This window comes from Lipotes vexillifer, unplaced genomic scaffold (assembly GCF_000442215.2).
Source record: "Lipotes vexillifer unplaced genomic scaffold, Lipotes_vexillifer_v1.1 scaffold58, whole genome shotgun sequence".
In the NCBI taxonomy this organism is placed as follows: Eukaryota; Metazoa; Chordata; class Mammalia; order Artiodactyla; family Lipotidae; genus Lipotes; species Lipotes vexillifer.
The window spans coordinates 3,027,240-3,046,109 of record NW_006781997.1 but is presented as its reverse complement, the minus strand read 5'-3'; the positions used below and the strand labels follow the sequence as shown (position 1 = coordinate 3,046,109).

The following is an 18,870-nucleotide window of genomic DNA, read 5'->3' as shown; positions in this document are numbered from 1 at the left end:
TTCTGGCACAGAGCTCCTAAAAAACCACTGGCATTTCCTATGTGATGAGAGGAATAAAAAGGTGTCTTTTTTTTTTAATGTTAATAAGGTGATTTTTGGACCCCACCTAAGGATAGCTGCCAGAAAATCCAACCATGTGATTAAAGGGTTAGAGCTCCTTGGTTCTCAGGGAAGGGGAGAAAAGAGAGGCTGGAGACTGAGTTCAGTCACCAATGGCCAATGAATTTAATCAGTGGATTCCACTGATAATGCCTACGTAATGAAGCCTCCATAAAAACCCAAAGGACTGGGTTCCGGGAGCTTCCAGGTTGGGGAACCAGTGCACTTTCGTGTGCCATCATGCTGGGCCCCAAACTCCAGTAGGACAGAAGCTCCTTTGTTTGGGACCTCATGCTATATATATTTTCATCTGGCTGTTGATTCATGTCCTTTAATATCCTTTATAATAAACCAATAATCTAGCGAGTAAATGGGTTTCCTGAGGTCTGTGAGCCACTCTAGGGAATTAATCAAACCCAAGGAGGGGGTCATGAGAACCTCTGTTTTATAGCCAGTAATAGCCTGGGCTTATAGGCATCTGAAGCAGAGGGCAGTCTTATAGGACTGGGTCCTTAACTTGTGGGATCTGATGTCATCTCTGGGTAATTAGTGTCAGAATTGAGTTGAATTGTAGGACACCCAGCTGGTGTCAGAATTGGATGTGTGGGGAAATGTCCCCGACACACATTGGCAATTGATGACGAGACCCTTTGGCAAGGCAATTGATAGTATTTGTCCACTGTGGTTTTACTTCTAAAATTCTAGTATAAAAAAAAAAATAATCAGTTCTCTGCAAACACTCTTTGCTCCTCTGACTTTATTCCTTTTGTTGTACTTACCTAACAAAAGCCTAATCCTGGTTAAGTGTCCATTATTATCCATTCCTATAATTCTGCATCCAAGCAGCTGAACATGGTCAAAGAGCAAAATCATGCTGCTGGGTGTCAATATAAACATATAGCCTCTGAGCTCAACCACTGCCTGACAATCCTTGTACACTTCTCCAGTATATTTGCTCTACTTTCCAAGACAACAACTATTTACTCACCTATAGTAATTTATACCTTTCTCAAACTCTCTCATCATCTTTGTAGGAAGGTAGGGTTAAGAGTATCCATCTTACTACAAAGCCCAGGAGACTGAGTCACAGAGGTTAAGATACTTGTTGGTGGCAGAGCCAGTAGGCAGGGAGGGCGCCTCAGAGGAGGTGAGCTTCCTATCACTGAAGTATTAAAGTTCACTCAGGGATGTTACAGAGGAGATTCAAGCATTCTGTGGGAGATTGGAAGAGATGGCCTTTAAGGCCTCTTCCAACTCCAAGATCCTAGGGTTCCACGTTGCTTCTTATGTTCTATCAAAATAACTGTCTTGCTAAACTTCTTCTTCCATCACAGTGTTAACAATGTTATGGGACTCCTTTGACCATCTCTTTAACGTTACTACATGTAACCCAGTGACACAGTTGAAGGTTATAAAATTGTTGCTTGTCTCGTCTTTCTCCTTCTCTCCCTCCCCAGTAGCAAAATATAAAACACAAACAAAACCCATCTGACACCCCCATCTCAGTCTATTACCTTCTCTGCCTCTTTCCCCTTACCTGTATAGCCAAATGTCCTCAAAGAGGGCTTTTCACTCACTCTCTCAACTCCCTTTCACCTCACTTCTCCGGAATCTAGCTTTTGCTCCTGCCATTTACCCTGACTCTGCTTTTGCAAAGAGCATTTTCTAGTCGTCAAAACCAACAGACACTTTTCATTATTTCCCTTTCCTGATCTCTACAGCACTTGACCCTGTTGGTTGGCTGCTCTCTCCTTGAAGCTTTCTTCTGCCACGACATCATGCTTTTGGGGATCTATAACTCTACTTCTCATTCTCATCCGAGGCCTGCGTGCCCTTTAAGTGTTGGTGCCCCCCCCAAAGTTCTGCTCACAACTCTAGTCCTTGTTGTTTCATCCACACACCTTTGGCTTTATTTATCTCATATATGCCATACTCCACTCCAGACCCTTGTGTTTAACCGCTTCTGTTATTCCAGAGAAACTTTAATTTCAACACGCCTGAAATCACACTGCATCTTTTGCCCACACTTCATTTTCTTTCATATTCCACACATATCTGTCACCAACTCCCAGCAATTCTACATTTTCACTCTTTATTCCCTCACTTCCATTCCCATGAACAATTCTTCCTTTCAGTCCTCATCTGAACCAATTCAATAAATCTTGAATTGGTCTTGCTGTTAGTCAGGTCCCCATATTTTCTGAACAAATTGCGGCCAATACGCTGACTGAATGGTTTAAAACCTAACCGTGCTATCTGTTACCTGCTCCAAATACCAGAGGATCAAGCTGATTGATTCCTTACTAAGCATTCCAGGCCGTCTGTAGCATACAGAGTACAGGTTTCAACCTTTACGAGTTGTGTGTGTGTAGTGGGGGGATGACAAAGAGGGGGAGTTCAGGTTTTTCATCTGGGTGGTTGAAGGGTTAAAAATGTTAAAATTATACTGTCTAATACAAGGTAGGTGCTCTCTTATTATGCCCCACGGTCCTACAGGATTACACTGAGTTCTTTGGATGCAGCTGGCCTGTTCCTTCCTGACTGTTGTTTCAGCTTGTGCCTTAACCAGACAGACCAAAGGTGGGGCTGTTTAATTCCTATGCATCCTTCAATATTATATATATTATATATATATATATATATATATACACACACACACACACACAATATTATACTTGAGTACCACTTCCATATCCAGCTTAGGTAGCTTGACACCGTAGGCAAAGCAGCCACCGCTGAGGCAGCGATCGCTTCCTCTTCTCCACTCCCAGTGTACCCTCCATGGAGCTGACTGTGGTCCTTCTGATACTGCTGTAAAAAACCATTTGGTACTGAACTATTTCAGCGAGTATATGATTAGCTCCTTGAGGCCACGTGTTCATCTCTGTATGCCCAAAGTCACCTGCAAGAGTTTTAATCATCAAATCTTTCTTTGGTAAATAAACGTCCAAATTATAAGATACGTATAAACTAGGGGCAAGAAAATGAGCTTATAACTGTGTTTTCTGAAATAAGCATTAACCATTTTTTGTTGGAAACTTCAATCTCTTAGTTGAAGAAAAGATTCAAAGCAAGCATTTTATAAGAAGTTTTTCTCAGGATAATTTAAAGAACACACTACCAGCCATGCATACTCATATGCAGTGGTTTATTTCTTGAAGATTTTGTGAGGATTAAATGAGATAATCTTTCTACTGGCCCCTCAGCACAGTGCCTGACACATAACAATCATTTAAAAAGTTGGTCTTTAACATTATTAGAATCATTCATAGATCATGTTCTCCCAGGTTCTTCTAAAATCTACATTACCGAGTCAACTATATTTGGCACTCTTAAAACTGGATGCACTCTTTCAGGCCACAGGATACAGTACAGTAGTCTGCCAAGGTGGACTGAAAACTTAAAGGAAGAAAAGGTCTCATTAACATGTGATAGTGGTTAGTTGGGTCCATGTTCATGTGTCAGTACCAAATTGCCTATTTAGAAAACTAACGAGCTGGCTTTGTAACACTGAGCATGGATACTGTACTAGAAATCCTAGGTCCTCAACTATCAGAATAATTTAAAAAAACAATATAAAGAAGTTGGCAGTATTTTATATACTTGAAAGTCCATAATTTCCACATGTGTTTTCATTCTAGCCTTGTAAACTTAGAGAACACAGTTACAGTTATACACGGAAATGAAACAAATTAACAGGTTATATTTCCCTATCCTGATTTTGTTATTGAAGTAATTTGATATTTTATGATTATTTTGTAGTAAAACTTTTTCTGGCAAGTCTTACCTGGAATTAAAAAGTATTTAAAAGTTAAAACAAACTTACTAGCAAAAAAGAAAGACTGTTTGTTCTAACAAAATTTATTATGCAGTAATTACAAAGATTAAAGACTCTCCCATCTCAAATAAAAATAACTGTTATAATTACACACATAATACAGTACCTTATAGAGTGATTGATTCCAATAAATATCACAGGAAATACAGGGCATTTTCAATTGGAGAGACAAATACTTTCACCGTGTCTGACATAGGAAAACCCTGTTCACATAACGATCTGCGTAAGGTCATGCTTTTAGTAACAGTCCGCCTAGAACTGTGCCAGAGCAATTCTTTCAGAATGTGAAGTACCGGGCAAACCACTCCTGGCGCTGGGGATCTGGAGAAGCCACCGGGGAAGCTTCACTCTGAGGAGGACTGAATTCATAAAAAGAGAGACATGTAACCCAGCATTAAGCTGTTTTGCAAAATGAAGGGAAAAGCACATAAAACATCAGGGCAGATGACCACAACTGGTTCCCTACGTTAGGAGATGCATTTTAAAGATCTGCTACCTCCTCTACACTGGACTGTGTTCTCCACTCCATGAGAGTGCAGCAGCAGCTCAGATGAAGTCCGTGAAGGAGGAGCCACATTACTTACAACAATTACAAGAAACAAAAAAAAATCAAACAGTTGAGAAAAGTCAGGTGACCTTCTTGGAATAAAAAAGTTCAGGAGGAACTGTAGGAAATAACAGAGAACCAGGTAACATTCTTCTTGTTCAGCACCCTTTCTCTTTTAGTTAATTAAAAAAAAATGTTAGAATCTGCCACAAGCATTTCTTACAGATGTGTCCTTAACTGTAACTAAATTTAAGTAACTAAACCATGGTATAATATTTTTTATATATGTATGTTTATATTAAACTTTCATAATTCCATAAGCAGATACTCTAGGGGAAAGGAGTACGTTAAAACGCCAATTTCCCCTCCATCTTCAAAGTTATATAATTTATACTTAACTCTAACTAAAGATTCTTTGGGCTAGTTAAGAAAATAAAAGAATCCCTACCGTCTTTGGGGGAAATTACAAGGCACGCAACAATGTGTAATGGAAACTCCAGTAGTCATGTTCCTTGAGCCCATGCGCATGCATCTTACTGATACCTGAACATGCCCATGCACAAGGGAAAATAAGCAGCACACAATGTTTAGCAGGAGACACACATTCAAAGGTGTATTTGACTATTTTTCATTCTTGCTATTTTTTTCTGTTTAAAATAATGTCATTAACTAGTCCATTAATCGCTTAGCCTAGAAAAAAAAAGTAGTCTACCTGTATGATTATTACTAGTGACACTGAGACTTAGTAAGAATAAGTCAAAAAATAAATTTTAAAATAGCACAAGATCAGTAATAGTAAGGTAAGCACAAAATGACAGCACTTTCTGACTAATTATTTAATGGATAAACAATTGGATTTCATTCAAATTTTACTTGTTAATACATTTATTCAAGGACTCTGAGATAAAGCTGGAATATTAATTATAAAATTGTTTTCCTAAATTTCCTACTTCTGTCATTAAGTCCCCAGAGCTTATATATTTTTAATTTTGGCAATAAGCGCATATATATTTATAAATAAGCAAGGGAAAAATAAACAGATAAGAAACAAAAGTCACTTAATAAATAAAAAATATCTTGAATTTCTGTAATAAGGGGGATGGATTATTAATGAAAAACTGGTGATAATTCTAAAAATGAAGCACCGGTCCATAAATATTAAGATTCTAAGCATATGAATTACATTAGTACCTCTTTAAGCATTTAGAAAATTGACAAGAAAACAGAAAAAATCTTTTTAACAGAGTTAAAAAAGGAGCTCTCTAGAGAGGTGGTGAATATATTTTGAAAATATTCCACAGTAAAATTTCTTTTCCTAGGCTGTTCTTAAAGTAGTAGATTTCCGCAATGTAAGAAAGTAAATTTCTCAAGTTAAGAAAAGAAATCACTGGTGAGACGGGGCTCACCTCAAAAATGTCTTGGGCTCTTTGGGTGGCACTGGCTGTGGAAGTGGTTTGCTGCTGTTGAACTCAATATCGTGGACTGGAGAATTAGGAATGGGATCCAGGCGGTTAGGATGTCCATTGCCCACTCCACCAGATTCCAGAGCACTTAGATTGGGAACACTCACAAACCTGTTTGTTGGTGATTTATTGTTCTTCTTCTTCTGCTGTATTAAAAATAATACATGTGAGGACGGTCCCTGCATAAGGACGAATGAGAAAATAGGAACAATAGAAGATACAAATTTGGCATGGGGAAATTTTGGAAGCTGGATGTTAAGATGAACCAGTGTTACCCAAAGTGTGGTCTGGGGATCCTTGGAGGTGCTCTTTATCTACATGGAGTCCTCACAGACAGACATGCTGCTGGGACAGAAAGAATGAGGAAGAAATGTTTAGGAATGGTTCACAGGGAGGAGAGGAGGGGGTGGAAAGAAGGCCAAGGGATAAAGAACACTGGGAGGAAAAGGGAGAGGGGGAAACAGTAGCTCTCACGGATACCGTGAGGTTAAACGGGTTGAGGCTAAAATTAGGAGAAGGTGAAAAGTGAACATAATTTTAAAAGAGAGGTCTGTGAACTTTAGCCATCTGTCAAAGGGAGGCAGTCCTTGCCTGGAAAATAAAAGGAATGAGAAAATGCTTGGCAAAGTAGTTTGAATCAAATCTCACATTTCTACCTAAGACTTAGAGCTGACCTAGAGAAATAATTTGGTTTTAAACTCACTGCACCATCTCTCTGAAGAGGGAAGATGAAATCTGTATACTTACGTCTCAATTACCAATTAATTGGTAGTCTTACCATTAGCTCACAATCTTTGAAAACAATTAAAAGGTTATAAAACAAAAGCGATCAATGTTTTTTTCTTTTAATTGGTCTTTAAAATTGATGGATGAAAAGAGCAGTACAATTTCAGATTATTAAAATCTATCAGCTTTCAAATCACTAACTTCAGTCTCTATTCATCTGTAGATTCAATGAACATCATCTTGCTTTGTGTAATAAAAATTAACATAAATGTGTGCTAATTTATGAAATAATTTTTTGCAAAATGATTCCAGAGTTTGAAAAAAATGCAATTAATAGACAAGATGGTCCTTTTCCTTTGCTTATAATGATCTCAACTATCTAGACATTGTCCTTTGTCATTTTCTGTGAATCACAAAGTCTCTGAAAAGAAGTCTATTTTAGCATAACTGCAAAAAGAAAGGAAGAACAATATCCTCTTCAGAATTATTTGTGAAAATTGAGTCCCTATTAGGAGTCAAAATTTACAAAGATGTATCTTTAGCATTTTCTTGTTCTAGTCATGAGAGGGCATAATTAAACCTACTTAAGGTTTCTATTTTAAGAAATCAAAAGTATCATTGGTAAAGTTCTACAGTAATGGTTTTTTGGCTAAAAATGTAATTCCAACAAAATAGGTAAAAAGGAAATATTTCTAATCTTGTTTCAACAAGTCTCATAACCTAGCTTTTTAATTAAAAGCTTATTTCACCCTCAATAATGAATTTAAAAACTGAAACTAACTATATTCATTCATTCACCAATTATTTTTTTGAGAGGCCTTTATGTGCCAGACACTGTTTTGGACTCCGGAGATACAGCTATAGGTTTCCTGACATAAGTCATTCCATTTTGCAAATCATTCAAGTCATTCTGTTTTAATAAACATTTAAGTTTAAAGTTTGGAGCACTTTAAGTTGTGAAGAAAGGATAGATTCCATCTTCTTAATAGAGAAGTTTTATGAGCTTTGAAAGCAGAAATTTTTCTGGCTAAGGGCCTAAGAGAAATTAGATATGATGTGCAAATTAATTAAATCTGAATCCAAAACACAGCCTTAGCATGGGCATTTTTATTTCTACTACTGATTTCTGCTAAAAGATACGTAATCCCTATAAAGCCCATATACATAATTATTTATTCTTTATTACTTGCTTTATTCACTAGAATAATTTGTAGTAGCTTATAGAAAACATGATGAAATTTTGCAACTGAACAAATATTTACTGAGTACCCACTATACCTATAGCACTATGATGGGAGTCATAGGAAGCTCAGGTACAAAGATGTATAAGACTTAGCCATGTCCATTTCATCTATCTGCAAGGCTCTTCTATCTGTCCTAAGACAGCAACAAAATGTAAGAATAGGTCATGTTCAATTTTAATTGTCGAGAAAGGTGATTAAGACTGTGAGAAGTAAGGCCCTTCTCTGAAGATTAGTGGGCAACAAGGCCCATTAAGACGGCAGGCCTTAAGTCAGGAAGAGCTGTTGGGTATACAGGGCTTGGAGTACTTTGCAAGATCCCACAGAGGACAGTGAACACTAAGGAAATGACAAGAAGTTATCCTGAGGCGACTCAGAAGTGAGTTTTCTTTTTTTTAAGAGATATAAAAAAACAAAATGGTATAACCACGGTTTTATAATATTAATAAAATACTGTTTTAAGGAATATGAATTCTCAACAAATAAATGAATCTTATTAGCATCTCATTTGAAAATGAGTATATAAAGAATTCATAGAGTTTAGTCCTAGATTATTAAATTTAAGAAAACATTTTTTGGAAGCTTTATCTTCTGCTGCTCTAAATATTTTATAAAAATTTTAATCAAGTTTTAAACCATATTCCTATTTTACAATGTTTACAGCACCTACCTTAGTCAGTGGATTAATAACACCAACAGTAGGACTTGAGTTAAACACTTTGTTGAAGTTAGTTTCTCGATTGACTAATTCCAGCTGATAAAATTTATTATCCTCCTATGCAAAAGAATTACAAACATTTCTTAAACATTTTCTATTGAATATTTGAAAACTTAATTGTATAAATGCCATTTCATTCAAAATTTAATATAAAACCTGAATGAAAATTTATATACCTTATTCAAAGATTTCTAGACTTGACTGTCAAGTCTAGAAATCTTAGAAATCTTAAAGTCTGCTGGTGGGTGAGTTTTCAACACATTTCAAACGCTGTGCTCCGGGATTCTTCTCTACCCTTTCATACCTTTTCCCTCCAACGCTAGAGCTAAATGTTTTATTTGGCCCATCTCTTTTCCATAGGGCTGACTGTGCATTTTGAGCAGGCTTAACCTGCATTCATGGAGCTGCCCTGTGCATGGCTGCGTTGTTTCCAGACATGAAGATGGCACTATGGTATAACATTATTCTTGAGTATGGGAAAAGTATTTGATCTTGCCTAATCTCCTCTGTGAGACATCAATGTATTACAGCAGTGGTAACCACAGAACAGAGAAAAAGTGAATGGCCCATGCAGAGATAAACCCTTTGCCTTTGGCTTCACCAACAGGTGCTAATTGAACAACCAGACTGTAGGAAGTAAACACATAAGTGAATGGATCACTGTGTGTGTGAAAGGCAGGGTTGCGTGCTCTAGGAGAACTAGATTTTCAACCCCCTCCTAGTTACCACTGACCATCATTAATCTCAGCCCATGTGCCTCACAGTCCACAGACTTAGGGTGTAGTGAAAAGAGTGTAGACCATTCCCTGGCTAGAATTGGAAAAATCAACAGGTATTTCTACCATAGATGAAACATAGTAATACATTTGCTAATTTCATATGTAGAATATACGGTAATTTTTCATGAATCTACTGTTGTCAGATAGAGACAGAGCAAGCTATGATGCCTGTGCTCATGGTTCACAAAGCTTGGAAAACTGGGTGGTTACTAGCACATATTCTGTCTTTCCAATGCCTGCTCCTGGAATCCATCTATGAACCCCAATCAACTACCTGTTGCTTTTTGGCAGGAACTTCTAGTCCCATACAACAGGATGGCTTTCCTAAATGCTAAGAGAAATATGTTAAGGAAAAAAGGACTTCAGAAATAAATGCTCTTAGGCTCTCTTTGCATGCCTAATGTCCAAAGTTTTCATGAAGAGATCAATGAGTAAACAGAATGATTAGCATTCTATTTCTAGTTTTACTGATTTTTATTTGTTAGTGGCAGTAAAAAGCAATATTTTAATTATTGATCAGGTCATATAATTTTAGAAGACTCTGAAATGTTTTATGAATTTTAAAACATCTGTGTTTTTTTTATTCTTGAGGAATAATGACTTTAATGAAGGCAGTGTATTTATTGTTAAATCTGTATTTTCTTCCCTGATGGACTTCTCAGAGCCGCTAACATCTCAGTGTGCACTGAGACTCTCAAGACAGAGCCTGTAGCTTTTCTTAAGCTAGAACCCTAAGAAGACAGAATCCTTTTTCCATGAAGTACGTCTTTGGATCAGGTTTTAGTGGGACACACCTTAGGAAGTTAACAGGGCTAACTGGAAGTGTGCAATGCAGGCTTGTGCATGTATGTGTTGACCGTTCTTTGCCATCCAATTCTAATTCTACATGTACAATACACACACACACACACACACACACACACACGCTTCAACAGTATATTAACTGTACACTGGCAATAACATATTATTAAACATTCAATATGTATTAAAAAGTATTTCTTTTTAAAAATTACTGAAAAAAGACACAATCTCCTTACCATAATACCAAATTTAAAATTTAAAATTACTTTGTATTTCTTATCCTCATTCATAAACATTTTAATAAACGTTCAGTCACAATACATATATTTTGTACTTTCAACTTTTGTTTAGCACTACTTAAAAATATTTTCTCATGTTTTCCCAATCAACAGTCTACAGGTTACTAACATGGTTACACCACAAGCCCCTACCCCCCAAACCAAAACAACTTACCATTAGTTTCTTTATGACCTGATCTCTTTCTGTAAGCATGGCTTTTAATTCTCCAATCATCTGTAAATCTTCTGGTTTTGATTCTCTCATTAGATATTTTTCTTCCATCTCTTCTAGTCTAAAAACAAGAAAACCTTTCATTGATATGATGCAGACATTCTTTTGCAGTGCCTATATTTTTCAAATTGGTTCAGTTGAACACACAAAAATTTAAAATCAAACTTTTTCCGTTAAAACTTGTAAGCATAATGACATGATTGCCTCAAGAGGTAGTGTTATGAAAGGCTCTCCAAGTGCAGATGATGTTATTAAAGGCTTTGCAGATTACTTTTGGAAGAATTCACTCATTTTTAAGTCATTTAAGTGTATATGGGAATGAGGTGAGGTATGCTCTGTAGAAGAAATAATATACTGAATAATACTAACCTAGCAATGCAGGCTTGATGCTGGAAATGTAGGCTTACTATTAGGAGAACTTACCACATATACGATATTGTGTGACCACATAGTTTGTTAACATATATAAAAAGGACAGAAGATACAGAGGAAAGTTGTACAAAGGACACACACATATGACATCATTCTTTCCTGGTTTATGGGAAATGCAGTTTACCAATTCTGCATATCAGTTAATAAACTGAATATATAAACTGGAAAAAAAAAAAACCCGGTTCATTGGATAAAAGAAGAATCATATTTCCTTCTAGGCCTGTTCTTCCCTGAATGAAATGAGAAGGTAATAGAACTAAATGCCACTGAAGACTCTAGAATAGAGGCCATTTTTTATGAGCAGAGGTGCCATGGGTCCTGCAGAGTCTAAGAATATAGCACAGGGCAGAATGAAGAGGATGCAAGTGGAAACTGCTAGTGTAGTTTGAAAAAAAGCACTCCCAATGTTAGAAAATTCAAATAATTAGAACAATTTTAAAACTTGTTTTCAAAACATGAAGAATAAACTAAGCTCAACAAAATTATGGTTAATGAAGAGTCACAGAAAAATTTATTCAGTCAACAAATACTGAGTAACTTCTAGATGATCTATCCTCTAGGTATCAGTGATCCACTCCCACCCTCCAGTTCCAGAGGGGTACCAGAATCTGTGCATTTTAGTACTTTTAGTAAATTCCACTAACTCAGCTCAAGCCAAAGACTTGGAGATAACGTTTTTGGCTCCCTACCCAGCCCCATGGCTAAAGTTCTAATCTGGGAAGTAGGGAGATATGAGGGAGAGGAAGTGTGGGGTTAGGGAGTGACTGTCTCAGGATCAGTTGGGACTTCGTCAGTTCAGTGTGAGGCTAGTTTCATTATCTTCACTTCTGTTCTTCTGTGACAATTCACTGAGCTCATATAAAGTAACCTTGCACTTTATCATGATGTGGCATTATATGGGCAAAGGTTTATATTTTATGGGCAACGGTTTTGAAAAGCTTGAGAAACGTGGGAAAAGGCATTTGCGTTTCATACCAGAGTTGCCACAAGATGTCACTGGAGTACTTTCTTTATCAGTTAAAACAAGGTACAAGATTTTTGAACTGTTTCCTGCAGCTGAACAAAAATACTTGGTAGTAAGTGGTCACTAAATAACTCAATTTAAAGCCTTATTTAAAACTATTATGTCTTAGAATAATTCTGAATGTTGCTTTTAAGTATGGAAAGTTCAGAAAGCATCTTCTTGGGGTGTAAATAAATACATGTACTTCATTTGTAAAGTTAAAAAAAAAAAACAATAACTATTATGTCTTTTTGTTCCAGTACAATGAGAAGTTAAGGTAACGTGAGTCTAAAATAGTTACTATCCCTGAACCACCTTTTCTGCATAATAAAGGACTCTGAACTTAAATTCCAGTGTATGTTTTTGTTTAGTTTCAACATTCTTTACCTACAAAATTATTATCAGTTAATCTCCTCCACAAAATACCTTTACAGCACCAAAAATTTTTTTTAAAGATACCTGGATAGTAAAGGGAAAAAAATAATTGATTAAACTGAAGAAACATCCATATAAACACAAATGGGAAAGCATTAAAGGAGAGAACAAGTAATATGATGTAGCTTTAACCTGCAAACATATTCCAAGAATTATTAGTCTTTCAAATTCCTGATGGGGGAAGCACACTTCGTCCTCTTCTGATGCCCATTCACGCCAACAGCGGGCAGTCAACATTTTCCCTCTCAGTTGCCCCACACAACTCTCTAAGCCAGCTGCTTCCCAAAGACTAGGTGTGAACGACTAGTGATACAGGAGACAGTTTAGTTTGTTCTCCTTTAATCTTTCTGACCACAAGGAGAAAGTCTGTTAGGTTCTGTGTATCTTGACTGGTCTTCATAGCACATATGCTTATTACGCTGTTTCACAGCACTCAGGCAGGCCTCAAGCATCAGTGCTAGCCAGGATCTAATAACACTGTTGTATTTTCACAGAAGTCACATTTATATAGTTACGGCTTAACTTCTATTTAGAATAATGGATGAAATTTTTCAGTAGTGATAATGGTTTTACTGCAGAGTTAAAAATTTAACAGGAAAAGTTGATTAAGTTAAAACAAGTCAATTAAAAATATTAAGAAAATAATATCATAGGTAAACAGAAATGACCAAATTCCCAAAGGCTGTATAGGAAGGATTAAAGCCTGGGAAATAACTGCCTTGAGGGAACCACACAAGTACATACAGACTTTTACTCAAAATACAGATTCCCATTGGAAGTAATACAAAGGAGAGAACAGAGAGAAGTAGAACATATAAAATTACTAATTAGGGTCACTGCTTGATTCTCCCCAGGCACGCACGCCCTGATTTTTTATTTTTACTTTTTGGCTCTGAGAATATATAGGTCAGTGTCTATGGCTCATGGATAACACAAACCAAAAATATGAATGCATAAAAAGCTTTATAAAAACGTTTCCCAGTTGATAGTCCTTCCACACTTTTAAAATAAATAACTGACAAAAAGAATCAGTTAAGTTGAGATTTTAAGAGCCAAACAACAGTATTATTAGTCACTAATTTCTAAAATATGACTAAATTCTAAAATAGTCATACCTATTTTAGAATTTTAATTGTATAAGATAAAAGAACTCTATTATACTGTCTCCTACAGCCTTAAGGAAAGGAAATATAGTAATTCAAGCAGCTTAACGTCAAACTTCTCTTTCCCATAAATTACAGGCACAGATTCAGACTTGTGACAATAGAACGACTTCATCCTTACCTCACAAGATTATGAAAATAAGCTGTACGGCAACTTAAAAATCAAATAACAACCACAAAAATTAGGGTATTATAGATTTTAAAAACTCAAACAACTTTTAAGGAATAAGTAATTCTGGTGTGGTGGAAAGCTTCTTTTTAATCAAGTATTACTGACCTACTTAAAGTCCAGGTACAGAAACTCAAATGTTTCCCCCAATAAGAAATTACCTTTTGGCTTCAGTACGGTGAGAAGTTAAGGTAAAATAACCCTAAACAATAATAATCTCTGAACCAAACTACCTTTTTTGCATAATAAAGATCTGCCATGACTCCAAGTTCTGTGTATATTTACATTTAGCTTAAAGTTCTTTAAAACAGCCCATTCTCATTTGTTTCTAAAACAAAAACCACGACATATTTCTTAGGTACAATGTTTTTACTAAGATACTATACCACTCAAGAAAATAAAACAATTTCTGTAGCATATCTGAAAACCTAAGTAGACTTTAATACCCAGCACTAGAGGATTTCTAGTAATAATTCCATAAGAGACACAGAACTCTTACCACCATTTCAACGATGTTTAGAGGGTACAGTCCCTCCTTTAAACTTTTGTCCCCATTTCATTTCCCTGGAGTCCAACAAGGTTTGGGGCAGGGACAGAAGCAAGAAATGTCCAACTGCTCCAGAGGCCCCTCAGCTGCAGGCTTCAAGTGGCAGGCTGACCCGTGCCCCTCCAGTCCCTCCACCATACCCACTGCCAAGAATCCACAGGGCTTTGCCGATTTTGAAGTTTTAAAGTCAGCATGCAGTTGATGAGGAACTTCAGTAGGGTACACTTAGTTCTCTGAAACAGGCTGAGAATAGTTCAAAAGTTGTTCTCCCCAGTTCCTTAAACTGGAATGGACCCTCCCTGCTTTCCATCTGTTTAAATCCAAACCATTCAGCAGATCCCAGCAGGCTGCATTTGAGGATATGCGCCAGAAATATCCACCTGCCTAAAACTGTGCTTTTCAATATGGAGGCCACTAGCCCATATGTGGCTATTTACATTTAAATTAATTAAAATGAAATGAAGTTAAAAATTCAGTTCCTTGGTTGCACCAGCCACTGTTCAAGTGCTCAACAGCCTTTATGGCTAGCAGCTACTATATCGGACAGAGCAGATATAGCACATTTTTGTTATTACAGAAAAATCTACTAGACATTGCTAGCCTAAATACAGTTGTATATGTGTTTGTTTTTAACTAAATGAGTAGATACCTAAGACTAGAGGTTAATTACATAATGACAGCAGGTGAAGAAAGAAATATGACTGGTTAGCATAGACCTAGTTGAAGTAGAAAACAAATGGTAGATCTAGAAAAACAGATAAAATATTTGACTTATGAGTAACACTAATCCTTTGATTAAAAATGAATATTAAAATACTAAATTATTTTCTATCTACTGAAAGTTCATAATGCGCAAAACCATAAAAAACGGAATAAAGTAAAAACAAAGATATAACCCTTACTCTTTGTAACGTAACATTCCTAAGGAGACCGGACACACGGACAGATAGAGGTTATTCTTTCTGTGAGCATGTTTTCTCAGAGTATGAAGAGGGGGATACCAGGATTTTAGCCTCTGCCTGATAAACAACACTGTGGTCACTGGGGTTCATTGTAACTCATCTCTGCAAAATGCCTGAGATTATGAGCTTTTCGACACGGCAGGTGTGCAAGCTCTTACTGCAGCTCACAAGATTTAAAAATTACCCCCAATAACTGCAAACACCCCGAATCACTGTGACTGGGGAAATGACCTCATGAGTCTCTTTACCATTTCAAGGGTAACTTTATGAAGTGGTAAATATTATAGGGAATCCTCAAAGATTTTATTTGTGAAATATTCATTGAGTGCCTACTGATGTGAAAATTCTGTATGTGTCCATTAGAAAGAACACCTCACCTCGAGGCATCTGAAGTAAATGCCAGTGACTGGGTGGGTGGGTGGGGGGGTCCTGTATTCTGTTTCAGCTGAAGTGAATGTGGGCATATGTGGTACAAATTCAACAAGACTTACTGTGAGGCTTAGCTGGTTAAATGGATGAAATGCGAGATGAGTTTTAGATTGGAGGAAGGTAATAGGTAGGAATGACACAGAAGCTTATTCTAGACTGTAGAGGATAACACAGGAGGCTCTTAGAAGGAAACTGTGAGCGTCAGCGTGGCTGACACAAAGGTAGCAGCCAGGGAATACGGGTGGCTGTGGGATGAGGCAGGAGACGGCACACTGGAGCTAAGAGTTTAAGTTTGACTTTGACACTGAGGGTAATGGGAATAAGTCACTCTTTTGACTTTATTGAAGTATATGGAGATATTTATATTTTTCTATGAAGGCTTTTTAATTGATTGGAAGAGGAGAGACTGAAAGTGGATAAACCATTGCAGCAGCTTAGAGTAAATTATTTCTGAGATAACTTAAACTGGACCACAGTTTAGGCCACAGAGATGGAGTGCATTAGCCACAGAGATGGATGCCAGGTGCGTTAGCTATAGAAGTTTATAAGTAAGTGTGCAGGAAAGAGAGGGGCTATTAAATATTTTTTTAAACATAAAGCAATAATTAGAACTTTGGACTTTAATGATATTGGAGCTACTATATATGAGTACTAACTTTGTGATGTTTTACATTTATTGATTTTTAAAATCATAAAACAATCAAATGCTTGTTGTAGGAATTCAAACAATGTGTAGAGCATATAAAATAAAAAGGAAGTTTTTGCTCTTCTCCATCCCCAATACCTCCTAATCCAGTCCATAGATGGAATCACTACCATTAAAATTTGTATTTGTTTCTTTAAGATCTTTTGATACTTCTGTAAAATATGTATTATTGGTGTATATGTAGGATCATAATAACCCCATTGGTCACAATATGCTCTTTTTACTTAACATTATATAATGGGTATCTTTTGAGTTTTCACCATGGCATGATAGGTTCATGATCCTGAGGGACAGTCTTTGGACACACATTGTCCTAGTAGAACCATAGCAGTAGCAGCTGATAAAACATAATTGTTCAACTGCCTTCTTGTAATTAAAGAATACATCATATTGCAGTTACCATCTGTAAATACAGCACTTAAGTTTTCTTTTTAAAGTGTCATTTAATTAGATTCAAAAGACTAGCTAATCTGAGGTTAGACACAGTGCTCCTCAGTTTATTCTCCACACATGAATTTTCTTTAATATTATGCGACTTACGACACTTGTAAAGCTGCATTTATTTCCTTGAGTAGCTCGTTAGTCTTATTAAAATCTGCCCGCATGATATTTTTCTCTCTGAGGTGGTCTGCTGTCACGACATCCAGCTCTTTTTCAAGTCTCTTGTTTAAATCTTGTTCATGCAACCTGTTTAATTTATTTTTAGTTAAGAAAACGTTATTCTGAAGTCGAGCTTTCAAAACTTTCTATATTCTAACAGATTTGAAATGGTTTTAGGTATAATATACAGAAAATTAGTGGAAACAGCCTAAAGTACTTACTTTGCTCTAATCTTCTAGCTTGTTAAAGTTGTCTCCTTTAATGCTTTTTAAAATAACATTTTTAAAAGATTTTAATTACATACAATTTCCAAAGTTAGTGAATGTATATACATCTTTCAAAATATAAACATTTCTTCTACATCCAAATTATAACATAGTCAACAAATAAAGTAAAAAGTGGTCCTCAGTATCTTGCTAGAAGGCTATCTAGTCATAAAACTAGGCATGTATTGCCAAATACCAGTGCAACAGTCTTTCAGGTAACACTGCAAATTCCTTCTGTGGTGACTGAAGGCATACCTCATCTGTTGGTTGGATTCACTTCTTATTCTGAGAATTTCCTTTCCCTTAAGTTCCAGTTCTTTGGTTAGGGCATTTATACTTTCATGAAGGTGCTGTACTTCCTTATCCAAGTCTGAGATGTGATGCTCTCTGTGCCTTACTTCGTCTTGTAGATCTGTTATTCTACACATGTGCTCCTTACTCTGAAAAATACAAATAGTTCTTCAAAGTTTTCTGCATATTTACTTTGTGTTTAAGGGAAAGAAAATGACATACTGGAATGTCAAACGTAAATCTGACATTGCTTCAAAAGCAAACTGCTGAAATAAGGAAACCTCGAGGCCTCCTCTATTTTCATATATCAATATACAAGAAGTGTTTATATGGATGCAGCTTAAATAGTTTCAGGGCCACAGGGGACCCAAAAGACCATATAAGCACATCTCCCTCATTTTACTGATGAAGAAACCAATACCCAAGAGATGATTTGTCCAAGGATGATCTAAAATCAGTGGCAGAGCTGTTATTAGAATACAGGGCTCTTAAGTACTCAATAAGTTACATGGTCTTGCAGTAAAATGCTGGTGCCATCGTCCTTTAATTTAAAAAGGACCTGCATCTATGGAGGCCATCCCAGTATATACACATCCCCATTGCTTAGAAGACTTTGTCTGCTTCATGCCGGTCCAGTAGTTATCCTGTCTGACAGATAAGTTCCCTTCCATTTTCCTACAAGTCACTGTTTTCTGCAAATTCTGCAGGCCTAGACATTGTCAGTTTCAGCAGCAGCCTAGTTGGAGAGAATATAAGCTCCCTCCATGGTTATAAGGTGGCTCATTTAAAACTTTCTAGTAATGAAGAAAAATTTGAGCTGATCATTTAACATATTTGAAGACTAACAAAGTGAAAGTCATAAGTAATAAACTAATAAACAGGGAATAGCCTTCATTGTACTATGACTAGAAATCCATTCATCCAGACATACATTCAGGATCACAAACTATCTAATTAAAGAAAGTACACTTGGCTAATGAGCAAAATTTAAAAAGTGCGAATTGTAGTTGTGCTAGTGATATGGACATATAAATTATCTTTTTTTTCCTGAGGACCTGCTACTTCGATAGCTGTGCTATCTGATATGGCTGTTTAAATTAACTGAAATTAATTAAATAAATTAGTAAAAGTTAATTAAAAATTCA

The 18,870-nt window shown here is 36.4% G+C and overlaps 1 protein-coding gene across 3 annotated transcripts in view; it reads right to left on the bottom strand.

Moving 5' to 3' along the window:
• Nucleotides 1-3,943: 3,943 nt before the first annotated feature.
• The window catches only part of FAM184A (family with sequence similarity 184 member A), a 122,042-nt gene continuing 107,115 nt past the window's right edge, over nt 3,944-18,870 (bottom strand). Inside the window, exons 13-18 of one of the 3 annotated variants that reach the window (XM_007454906.1) lie at nt 17,690-17,874; nt 17,109-17,255; nt 10,666-10,783; nt 8,585-8,689; nt 5,891-6,093; nt 3,949-4,296 (exon numbers count right to left, since the gene is read on the bottom strand). In XM_007454906.1, coding sequence (XP_007454968.1) covers nt 4,215-4,296; nt 5,891-6,093; nt 8,585-8,689; nt 10,666-10,783; nt 17,109-17,255; nt 17,690-17,874 — 840 coding nt within the window. In that variant the 3' untranslated portion in view covers nt 3,949-4,214. Of the gene's footprint in view, nt 4,297-5,890; nt 6,094-8,584; nt 8,690-10,665; nt 10,784-17,108; nt 17,256-17,689; nt 17,875-18,870 lie in introns of all 3 variants that reach the window. The other 2 variants (XM_007454907.1, XM_007454908.1) reach the window with 2 other exon arrangements.